Here is a 12,894-nt window from a genome sequence, read left to right as displayed (position 1 = left end):
TCATACTACTTTCCTTGACGATACACAATCTATTTAAAAGACCCGACAATTGCCAAGACAAACACAACTGTCAACCAATGGATTCTTACAACTGCTTGAAGCTGACAAACAATTAATACAATCAAAAAACTAATATAATCAAAACATAATAACAAACATTGTACACTAACTACATCATCCGCCCCAGAAGAAAAGTCGTCTTCTAGACAAAAAGTAAACATAAAGTTATATTAGGAAAGATTGATAATGATATTGTAGATGAAGACTTGTAGACAGACTTGGAAGTGTACTGTGCAAACTCAAACCATGAGAGTACTTGGCAAATCAAATGAATTTGATGGGGGTCAAGGGGAAACGCCCCCCAATCGAGTCAAGGGAAAAAATAGTGCTGACAAAGCCAAAAAGTAGAGAATTTGGAGTGTTTAACTGACATATGATGTCAACCAAGGAAGAACGTTGTTGTACAATGGTTGATTGACATGTGATGGCGAATTGTGTTTGTATGACAATGCAACCAAACCATCGTACAATGAGGAAATGATGTCGTAAAAGGGATACCCAACATTGTACACTTTGACCAAGCTAGATGATGTAACTAGGTCATACAATATAGTAATGACATCGTCGTAAAATGAGAAGAAATGTTGGTTGTACGGTGAAATAAAATGCCTAATGCCTTACACCATGAGAATGATGTTGTACAGTATCATCCAAGTTGCCCTAAATGATAAGTGGTGTTTAGGACATACAATGTGAGCCTTCCCTATATTTCATACAATGTGAATAGAATGTTGTTGTACGGTATGCCGAGTGGGATAGTAAGGTGTACAATTTGAACAAGATGTCATATGGTATGAAGATGGTGTTGTCGTACCTTGTAAAAAACCTGCAATATGATATCAATCTTTACTCCTTGAAATTGTCATACGATATACCTTTGTTGTATCAACTTGAAGAGTGATGGAAAGAGGGTGGAGTCGTACATTGGAATGATGTCGTACTTTATATTTGAGAGAAACCAAATGTCATTGTACGATGTAAAGAGATTTAGGAGCCCATTGCGCTTTGTAGCTTGGTCATACAACATAATCTAACCATTTAGTATAGTCAAGCTATGTAATCAGGCTTTTTATGTAATTATTTAATCAAGCATTTTATTATTTTCTCCTTCACTTGCCGAACAATATCTTCACCTCTTCTTTTCCACTGTTTCTTTATTTTCTAATTTTCTTTTCTTTTTCTATAATTTTTTTGTGAAATTGATTTGACTTGACCAATATTTGCACACTCGACATTAAATATTTTGCTCTTGGTAATCTAAGATATACTATGCATAACTTTGCATTCTTTCATTAGTTGCTCTTCACTAAGAGTTGTAGCTTCAAGAAAATTACAATTTAATGGAAATACCTCATAATCCTCCATTTGCCAATGAAATAGGTCACGGAGAGAACTTGTTTCATCCTCCAAACATGACTAACTCCAAAGTTCTTTCGTCTTTTGGTTTCATTAAACTTTGACTCTCCATCCATTCTTCTCCGAAGTCATGAATTGGACATCCTTTGGGGTCATATTGTATTTTCCTTCGATCTCCTCTTTAATTTCAATAACTCTCTAGAGATGCATTGTGTCTTTGAAAGAGTGGATTGCTCTCCCTACATAAAGAGTTCTTGTGTACTTCTAGCCTTCAAATTGTATGGACACTCCTTTATTGAATGACCCATAACTTGACAAATCTCACAAAACATCTTTCTAGGGCAATTACCTTTTGTGTGCCCCTCAATTTTGCATTCAGTACACCATAGTTTGTTAGTTTCTTTGTTGATTTCTTTCTCCACCTTCAATTCTTTCATCATTAGGAGCATGTCCCTCCAAAGTATTTGCATTGTTCTTGATTCACTATCATTGTTGTCATCCGACCTTCTATCTTTGTTTTCCTTTTACTATGTGAGGACATTTTATCTTCACTTTCTATGTCCATCGCCCAATTGTAGGCTTCAAATAGGACAAGGGTGGTACTACCTGTTGTGCTATGCACATCACCCCCATCTCAAAGACAGGAACCCCCTCCCTTCCCTCTAACATGTTGGCGTGGGAAAGCATAGTGGAGAGTCATCGCCGAAAAGAAACCCGAGCAAAAGCCGTGTTTAGTATTAGTGGGTTGAGGCAAATGAAGTTTGAATTCTTCAAAACGAAGAGCTTTTGGTTTTTGCCTTCCCTCTTGCCAAAAGGCCGAACAAAATACCAAAACCTGAGTTTGGGCGTTTAGAATAAAGTTCATATGCCTACATGAAAGCCAAAGCATTTTTTTTAACATCGCCTTTCAAAGCGCTTTCCCCATCGTGCCTCACATCGCCGAAAAATATACCGAAATAGAGGAGGCAAGTAATCCAATTTAAGTCACGTTTTTTTTTGTAGGCATGCAAAATAGGGTTTTGTCTAGGTTTTTGTTTGTCTTGCTAACCCCGTGAAATATGCCGAAAGGGCTTGGTTCATAAACATTTGCCAGATCAAAATGTAGTTCAAGCTGCTTAAAGCACGCAAAGCAAAAAGAAATCACTTTCAGTCACCGCAAGCCTCCTAAAATACCAAAATAAACACCAAAGATCATCTCGCAATGGCTAAGGCGCAGTTATACATTGCAATATGATGAAATCTTTCATGAATCGAAGGTTTTACCATCGTTTTAGAATAAAACCGCCCTTCAAAGACCGACGAATATGCCGAAAAGAGTCGGGATTTAAGTTCAAGCGCATGAAATAAAGATCACATGCCTTCTATAGAGCCAAGACTTCTTTTTTAAAAATCACCTCAGTCATGCACCAAAAATATTGCCATAGTGTCAATGAAAATGACGAGAAAGGGAGTTTGTTTAAAATGAGGGTTTGAATGACTTAAAAGCCAAAGCATTTTTTTTATCACACCTTACATATGCCAAGAAAAATACCGAAAAGCCTCTAGCAAGTGAAAGGCATGAAATAAGTCTTAGGCATCAAAATAAGAAGTGGCCTTGCAAGACCAAAATTCACAGCATTTTTTTATGCCTTCAAACACTGAGCCAAACCTCGAGAAGTCCACCTAAATCCCTAAAACGCAAACGGAGTCCTCAAGGAAGATCAGTGTTTTGATATGAAAAGAGAGCAAGGTTGTTCTTGTTTAATCATCGCTCCTATGCAAGCCAAAGAAAGCACCACATATGCTATAGGTCTTTATTAGTAAGGTTCGTTTGTTTCAAATGACCAAATCAAAGAAATCAAGCCTGAAGAAATAAAACGTTGTCCGTTTTTATTTTCTCGCCCTTAGTATGATATCAAAAGGCAAACATTTAAAAAAATCAATTCAATGAACGAGTGATTGATCCTTCAATTGCTTGTCTATGCAGGATGATTGGCGTCATGTGAGGATCAGGGAGGCAAAACCACCCGTGGGGAGACAGGAGGAGATACCACCACTGGCAACAAGTTGAAAGACAACAAAACACTCAGAATGCTATAGAAATATCCAGAATCAGAAGAAATACATAGCTGGAAATAGCAAAAATTGAACTTGTTTGTAAAACAGAATTGCTTTTTGTAAAAATGACTACTTGTGGGCCCCATTAATGTAATTCAAAACAAGGGGGACATAGGTTAGTTATTTGCAGATTGAGAATAGTTGCACGTAGCTAAAGAAGTGGTTGAAAAGGGACAGCTGGGAAGTTATGAGAATTACTAGACATGGGCTAAAGCTGTCAGGCTTCTAGAAGGCAGATATGAGCCACTAGATGGTCTCAATCCTGGCCATTGATCCAAAATGTAAAATCTATAAAAGGCCAATGCCCCTCTCTTTGTAAAGGGTTAGATAGTTAAGAGTTTTTTTTTTTGTGAAGTTAACAGATTAGAAGTAGAAGTAGAATAGGACTGCTAGACACAAATTGTTGTAATGGCAATTGAAACAAATAAATAAACATTGAAGTATGGTGTTTGTCATTTTGTTTTCTTTTGTTTGCATGGTTTCTTTTCATCAATTTAGCTAGTTAGTGTTTAATGATTTTAATGGTGAAGTGTGAAGGTATCCGATTTGATTTCAGGTTCATACCATTGGGGGCTTGCAGATTGTAGGTCTCCATGTATGGTTAGTCTGAACCCAATATTGTTCTTAGTTCAACTATGGGTGTTTATTTCAGGCTGCACCAGAATTGGGTGTTCGAATGAATATCCATAGTCTGAAAATCCTTTTATCCCTTGGAGCTTGCACTATTCCGATGGAGTTGTGAGCATATCTCTGGCTAAACAAGAACTAGTTTATGTGAAATTTGTCTACCCGCAGCACTAACTGTAACTGTTATTGTCCATAGGATTCCTAAACCCTATTCCTTTTGCTTTTATTTTCCCAGTCTGAGAATCAAAGCATCAACAGATGCAGACCAGCTAATTGCAATATTTGTAAGTCCCCTCATGTTTACCAGCAAAACACATTACCGTTGAGGTATCCTAAGCACTCGAGACCTGACATTATAAACCTCGAGGTTGTTTTCTTGTGATCATCCTTAGTAGCACTATAAACTTCCTTACGCAAGAGAGAATGGGATTATCTCAGTATTCTATCTGTGTTGACAAGAGAGATTAGCGTGTACATTTCCCGCATCAACACTACCTTCATTTTTTTCTTAATGACGGAAGTAAACCTTCAATGAACCACTACTTTTATAGACCATCAGTCGGTTCTCTTTCCAATTTTACCAACAATTCTATAAGTCTACAATTATAAGCTCATCCATTTTTGTGCTTACCTTGTCTTGTATTGTACATTTATGCTTCTACTTCAATATCATCACAGAGCAATTTAAACTCTTCTTTGAAGGCCTTCTTTGATCTCTCCTATTTATTTATAAAGGCTTGGTCAACTTCTATATACCAATCAATCATTACACCTTGCAAGATGGCTGGAAAATATCATAGCTAGATTGCTTTATCATCTTGCCCATTTTCTCTCCAAATTGTTTCACAAGTCTTACAGTGCCTAACGAGATCCTACAATCCATTGCCTGCAAACTTGGCAACTTTTGGTTTTCACAGTAGGGCTTACCATGATTTTATTTTGATGAAAACCTAGCACCTAAAATTTTGCTTGCTAGGGAGTTTTGATTCGGACATTTAGGTGCTTCTCTCACACTCTTGGTCACGTAGGAATCCTAAACTCTTCCCTCAACTTCAGCCTTTCCTACACTTGTTTTGCCTTCAAATTTTCTTTTATACACCCCTGGATCAACTCCTCCTTCAATTGAAAACCTTTCAATGCCCTGAAGGCTACTCTCGTACATTTCTATGAAAGAACGTGACATTGTCTCCCAACTTCTCTCGTCTAGAGAAGGTTATCTTGACTTTTCAACTTGACTACGTTCACAAGAAGGGCTCCGACTTGGGAAGAATCATACAGCTGTATTTTCCTTAATTGTTTCTCATAAACTTCTCCTTCATTCCCTTTGCTTGATGATCCTTAAAGATTGCCTAATCTCTTGGTCTTGCCCACCTTTTGGCTTTTTCTCACCTTTATTGGGATCTAAGGGCACAAATCACTCAAATCTTACCTGATTTCTTTTAAGATAACAATGCCAAATGTTTATTACTCTATGTGATAAAATAAATACATAAATTAATAATAGAAATGACAATGCATACCAAATACAGGAGTAAAATATATCTTTATTCACACATGAAATTATTACAGAAGAAGACCAAAGATGGTCAGCCAGGGATCGGAATTTATTCAACTAGATCCTACTACTTTTCTTGATGATACACAATCTATTTAAAAGCCCCGACGATTGCCAAGAGGAACAAAACCATCAACCAACTAATGCTTATAACTACCCGAAGCCGACAAACATTTAATACAAAAAATATATTACATAGTTGGATAGCCAATATTATTGAAACATAATAACAAACATCGTACACTAGCTACAAATACCTCTCCATTTTCAATCTCAACATCTATAATTTGGACAAGCAATGCCATACTAGGTTGCATAGTCTCTATTGGCATTCCTTTATTTCTTGCCTCACCCTCCATGTACAACCTAGTAACCTTGGTGTCATGTCCCTCCATTTATAGTAGAAATAATCAATATAATTTTTGCCATAAAATATGTTAAGATCATATTGAAATTATATTATATACATTGATGTTAAAAAATGATATCATATTATCAATTTACATTTTATATTAACAATGTACATTAGTTTACATTTTTATATATTGAACAATATTATTATATTAACAATGTACATTTTATTAAAATGGTGTAATAATATATATATTAATAATAGACATTATATTATTTGCATTAACAATGCTGAATGATATTAAAACATTTATTATACTTGTTGACCAATTTCCCTAAAGACCCGATAACCTTTCTTAACCGGTGGTTTGAAAAGGATGGGCCTCCACATCGGTTCATGGAGGGACCCGTCAGATAAGAGGGTAGCGACTCTTCAAAGAGGGGCACTACTGAATAGAATAATCGTGGCTTTCCACCATGATGGGGGTAGGATAAATACCTCCCCCCCATACCAATTTGAGGAATATGCAAGCAAAGAATGGTAATGTCTGCCAGCAGGGATAAAGACAGGGGTAAGTCCAGTGTCGGGTACGTATAAGCATGAATTTTCTGAGTTAGCATTAGGGAATATATCAGCCAGTATGATATACATAATCAACTTCAGATCTGTGCATCAATGGATATAAATTAAGATTTTCTTAATCAAGTCAATGACAGTTAATATCATATTAAGTTGGGAAGGTAAATTTAACTATTTATTCCAACAGCATTAAAATAACAGTACTGCCAGACATAACATATAAATATATATATCTGCACATAATCTCAGGAATACATAATACAATCAGATTCAGGTTACACAAATTACGGTAATACTATAAATTCTTATAATATAAGGAATAACAAACTGATTATAATGAAATAATGACAATAAGTGGTAAATGCTGATACAAAGTAACACTAACAGGAAACTTTGATGATAATCCGATACACAGCACTGTTGAAATGTAATATAAAATGATAATTATGTCAGATGTAATTGATTATCATAATGTGATGGATTGAATAAATATAATAAATGGTTCATTGTAAAGAGGGACTCTCTCTCAAGTACGCCACTCCATAGTGGATGCCTAACACCTGTCATATGGAGCCAAGAGGGGTGAAGCATCTGCTCTTGGGCTTAAGAGAGAAGGTGGTTAAGATGAGGAGGAACGGTGATAGGAAAAGGTTGAATACTTTTCCTTTTCGAAAGTAATACTTTATTTTATTTCTCTTTTAATTTACTTTTCCTCTCAAAAGTGACTTGACTTTATAATTTGTCACTGACATTATTATAAAGTCACTTTACAAAATAAAGTATGTCCAGTTGCTAATTAATTAAATTTAAATAATCCCATAGGACTTAAGGACTATTTAACATTTAATTAATTATCACTTGAAGAAAAGGGGACATTACAAGTGTCCAAACAAGAAGAACAACCAAGGGAAGTAACAATAGGAGGAAGTGGCAGCCTATATAGGTATTCAAGTGAATGAATTTGCTGCTAAATTTAAGAAAGATTTCTCAAAGGTATTTTGTCTTTCTGCCAGCACATTTCCGATGAATGCTTGGTATATTGACAATGGGGTTTCTAGGCATATGACATCGGCCAAGAAATATCTTACCAACTTAAAAGTACATAACTCTAGAGTTCAAGTAGAGCTTGGTAATGATGCCAAGGATCCAATCATAGGAGTTGGTACAATCCCCTTTCAGCTGCAATCAGGTAACTTTTTGGAGTTTGATGATAAATTGTTTGTTCCCAGTTTCAAGAGAAATTTACTTTATAAATTTCCATGCTGGTGGATAAGAGCTATGTTGTAGAATCCAAGAATCAGTGAGTTCTTATCAGTCTGAAGGGATCAAGTTAGATATTGGACAGGTAATATGTGTTAGAGAAGGAAATCCATACAAGTTACAGGGTGAGCCAATTCAAGCTATAGTTTACAACAGTGACAATTTGTGTGAGTTATGGCACAAGATGGGGCATTTGCACCACAAAGTGGCCTATTCTAAGGGAGATTGTCATAGGACTTCAAAATTTTAGTATTGAACAACTGAGAGTATGTAGAGGATGCATGCTTGGCAAGCATTTCACGGTTGCTTTCCCAAGCAACGAGCATAGGTCTAAAGAAATTCTAGACTTGTGCATTCAAATATGTGTGGACTGATGTCAGTAGGATCAATTGTGGGAAGCATGTATTATGTTTCCTTAAGATATGGATCTGATTTTCAAAGACCAAGGCTAAGGTATTTAATAGGTTTCAAGAGTTTAAAACTCTACTTGAAATTCAAATAGACAAGACGACCAAGGTCTTGAGAACAGACAATGGATGAGAGTATACGTCCAAGGAGTTTGACAGTTTTTGCAAGAAAGCAAGGATAAAGAGGGAATTGACAATTCCGTACAACCCACAGCGGAATGGGGTTGCAAAGCAGAAAAATCAAGCCATAATAGGAGCTGCTAAGGCCATGATTCATGACCTGGACTCACTAATGTTTCTTTGGCCAAATGCTTGTCTTACAACAGTCTATATCAAGAACAAGTGCTCTCACAGGATTTTGGAGGACAAGACACCAAAAGAGGCATTCAATGTTGTGAACCCAGAGGTGAGAATCATTTCCACATCTTTGGTTACCCAATTTATATCCATATACCTATAGAGGAAAGGATCAAATTGGAAGCTTCCAACAGGAAGAGTTTAAACTTTATTTGTAAATTATAGTGAGACTTCAAAGGCTTGCAAAGTTTTTGTTCCGGAGCAGAGGAAAGTAGTAGTCAATATGGATGTAAAGTTTGAGGAAGATTTTGCATACAAGAAGATTCATGGGATCTTTCTAGTGACAAAGGATGAAGAGTAGGAAATTCTGAAGATTCAGTCTGGGTCTCTGAAGACGCTAGTAGCTTTCAGTTCAAGACAACAATCTTTAATTGAGAAGGGAGAAACTTCAACCCCTTCCAGTTCTATCCAAAGAACTCAATGATTCACACAGAAATTGAAGGATGCTCAGGAGCATGTTGAGACTCCTAGGAGCACATTCAAGGAGAGTAAGCATCTGAAAAAGTTTTCTAAATACATAGCATTGATGAGCAGCATCATAGAGCCTAGATCAACAGGTAGCTAATAGATTGGTGTAGAATTCCTCCTCACTAAGAGGGGGAGTTGAATTTTTAGCTAGGATAGGAACTTCTACATATTTTTAGTGTGAATGTGTTAGAAAGTTCTGTTAATATTCGTACCTGCAGGAGACTTCATTATTCCTGCGATGGTTGTGAATCTATATTGTTCGACAATTTTGAGTTTTGCGTTTGATTCTTTGGGTTTCTTCATAGCTGGAAGGGTAACTGCTTCCTTGATAACCGTCACCGACCTGTGTGTATGACTTGCAGCTTCGTGGGAGCCTCGTGTGTGCTGGTAGCGGTTTCTTTCCTCCTCTTATTTCATCTGTTGAGAGGTTCAAATTGTTTCATCGCCTATGTGGCTCTTTTGAAAACCGGTTTATATAAAGGCTCACTTTGTAACTGCCGATAGCTTATGGCGCTTCAGCTTTCCGTCTTCCTCCGTCAAGAGATATCTTCGAGCCTTGTTCTTTTATATCGTAGCATTAGCAGGTTGTCGGGTGTGTGCAAGATATTAATAAGGGAGTCGAGATATATATATTTGCTTATGAGATCATCCGTGTGAGAAGCTTTGGATCTTCATCTGCGCTTCTGTATCTTCTCTTCATATATGATTGATGTAAGAGTATTTCATATTGCAGAGAGCTTATGTGCTAGCTGTATGGTAGAAACCATCAGTTTTCCTGAGATGTTATTGACTTATTTTGTTGATTGTTAAGTGCAAACAATCATGTTTAGATCCTTGCTTGATTAAGCTTGAGAGCTTTGTATTCAAATTTGTGCCTTCAATAAAAGTTTGATTTTTGGTGTGGCTGGGTTTTCACCCTCAGGTGGAGGGTTTTCCCAGGATAAATTCTTGTGTATCTTGTTCTTGTGAAAGTTTATTGTTTCAGATTTCTGTGTCTTACGTTTCTGGTTCTACTTTAACAAGTTCAAGCAGCTTCACTTAGTCTATCTTGTATTTCACTTTAGCAATTAAACTAAAAGTCTTTTATTTAGCTAAATAAGTGTAATGTGTAATTATTCTTCAATGATTTAGACTTGTCTTCCATCTCATCCTTATAAGTGATAAAGATGCTTTTGTAAGTAAAGATGATTCTTTTGGAAGACAAGATTCGTAGCTAAATTAGTATAAAGATAGGAGCAAAATCAAGAAATTGTAATATACTGAGTATAGTGAATTTCCATGCAGCTGTGAGTTAACAACAATTGTGGAGGTTGCCTTGTGAGTTTTTTTTAAGGAATGAAAAATAGATTTTAAGGTGTAATTATCTATGTATGTTTCCACATTTTTAAGTTTTCATTATTGTGTGTTTTATGCAATGTTATTTAGCATTACAACATAATCACCGGGTATTAAAAAAATTCTTCGCACTGATATTATAAGGCATCACCATATCATCCCACTTGTTGTACAGAATTGTTAACTTGTTCCAAAGTACTTAAGATAGGGATGAGATTTAATAATTAAGAAAGCAATCACTCTTGCTTTGGTTGCATTTGGTTCTTGGAGAAACCTAGGCCAATGGCATTAATGATCCCAACACTAGATCAAGTAATATTTGGACATACTCTCTCTAAATTTGGGGTTAACCAAACATTTAATTTTATTAGCAAGGATGCTTCTTGGGTGCAAGAATAGTCACTACAATAGAAAATATGTTAGGGGCTAGTGTTTGGAATCGCCTGTTTTTCAAATGTTTCGAAAAATAGTCACCAATAAGAATGCCGATTTGCCTCTTAATTTATTTTTCTTTGAGTATTCGTTACATAAAACATAAAAGATCTTACAGAAAATGAAAACTGTTTAGATTTTTTTTCCAAATTTTTATGTTTCCTAAAAAATTCCCTGCACTATAGCCATTATTTGATTGGATTACTGTGTGGTTCTGCTAATGCTGGCATAAAATATGGTTATAAGTTTCAGTCCATAATCATCCCATGTGTGCTTGCATATATAAAAAAGAAATTATAACAGTAGCAAACCAAGAGTTGAGATATTCTTCCATATAGTCCTGAGATAAGTGGAATTTGTATGTAGCATCATCTCTTAAATTGAGTAAGGACACTTGACAAGAAATAACATGATAGACTCAAAAATCAAATCCTTCCATTTCAACTACTAGACACAAGGCCCTCTACAGTGCCACGACTTATGCAAAGACCAATCCTGCAGAAGTTTTAAAAGTTAGATACAAACCAATTGTGGTGATATTGTAGGTGGCAATATTGATTTGGCTGCTTTTCTTGCTCTCCTAGATACCTTTTTGAATATAGTGTGAACAAATCTGACAAACAAATCAAGGCTCCTATCTTCATCCTCTGTATCAGAATCATAATCCTCTTCATACCCAGAGGCGCCTGCTTTTCTCTCACCAAAAATGTCTCTTCCCTGCTTATTTGAAAGGAAATTATACAAACAATCACCTCCAAGTCTTGAGTGTTGTAGTCCCAAAATCCTAAAATAACATTGATAATTGTTTCTCATTCCTAGCATCTGAGTTACACAATCATCTTTTAAATTCACATTGGGAAGAACATTAAAGGCAGAATATTTTTCCACATCCCATTTCAAAAATAATAAATATATGTATTATATATGAATTTTTAAGCAAATTCTAATTTTAAGAATTAAAAGTTATAAATTAGGAATTAAAACCTCAGCAATGCGACCATAAGTTTAGTAAGGAGAATTCCACCACGACGAAGGTATCAAATATTAGGAATGTACACCTATGTTTAATGGGGAATACAAGCGTGGTAGTAAAATCTTAGGAATGTAGCCTTAAGTTCAACAATTTACACTCTAGCCCAATGCAGAATTGATATCTTAGGAATGTGATCATCAAGATCAAGTGGCATGGACTGTTTCTTCGAACCAAGGGGAAGACCATCAACCATCATGAATATATGTCTTACCAAGTTTGTGTGATCAGCTATTTCTTTCACAGGTTCCAGATATACCAAGAAATTGGGCTTTACAATGAACTAATCTCCAAGCTTGTAACCCCAAAGACAAAAGACAAAAAAACGACATGTTTAAAGAAAATACAGAAAACTTACTCCACGATAATTTGGAACTTTCCAGATTGCCTGAGGATGAAACCCTAAACGCGGGTAAGACAATGTAAGCGGAGTTTTGCAGGTAGAATAATCAAATGGCGGTGCGCAAAAATCATTTGTCCGCCAATTAGAAGAAACTTCTGTGATGGGCTTCAACCTTTGCCAAGTTAATGGCATCGGCCTCATTAAAAACACGGACATTTCCTTTTCCTTGTACAGTTGTTTTACAGAGATGAATGTTTGACAGATTTGAGTGGCTTAAACAGCAGAGAACAATTTGATGTGTAGAATAATATAGATTTCCTTGCCACGTACGACATTTCTTTAGCTGACATGGTGCTTTTTTTGGGGTTTTTTAAAGTTGGGAATTACTTGCCGCTCAGACTTCTATTCAGAGAATAAGAAGTACGTAACTTAGAAAAGGGAGGATAGTGCTCAAAATCAGTTATTTGGGAAACCCACTTCTAAATTAAAATTTTATTTTATTTTATTTTAAATAGAAAATAGTATATTTAGATTAAAATATTTATAAATGTGATTAAGTTAATTTTTTAAGTATATATTGCACAGCGGTAGCTGTTCCATACAAAAGGACATCTGATCAAAAATACAAATTTGCAT

At 35.8% G+C, this 12,894-nt stretch overlaps 1 protein-coding gene across 9 annotated transcripts in view; it reads right to left on the bottom strand.

Moving 5' to 3' along the window:
- The window catches only part of LOC131053336 (protein SHORT HYPOCOTYL IN WHITE LIGHT 1), a 66,177-nt gene extending 53,516 nt beyond the window's left edge, over window positions 1-12,661 (bottom strand). For 3 of the 9 annotated variants that reach the window (XM_057987934.2, XM_057987926.2, XM_057987929.2), the window contains exons 1-2: window positions 12,274-12,656; window positions 11,411-11,602 (exon numbers count right to left, since the gene is read on the bottom strand). In XM_057987934.2, the coding sequence (XP_057843917.1) occupies window positions 11,411-11,602; window positions 12,274-12,474 (393 nt within the window). In that variant the 5' untranslated portion in view covers window positions 12,475-12,656. Of the gene's footprint in view, window positions 1-11,410; window positions 11,603-12,273 lie in introns of all 9 variants that reach the window. The other 6 variants (XM_057987925.2, XM_057987932.2, XM_057987931.2 and 3 more) reach the window with 4 other exon arrangements.
- Window positions 12,662-12,894: the final 233 nt, after the last annotated feature.

Source organism: Cryptomeria japonica, chromosome 3 (genome assembly GCF_030272615.1).
Source record: "Cryptomeria japonica chromosome 3, Sugi_1.0, whole genome shotgun sequence".
In the NCBI taxonomy this organism is placed as follows: Eukaryota; Viridiplantae; Streptophyta; class Pinopsida; order Cupressales; family Cupressaceae; genus Cryptomeria; species Cryptomeria japonica.
Note: the sequence above shows the minus strand (reverse complement) of the source record. Positions and strands in the feature narration are given on the sequence as shown.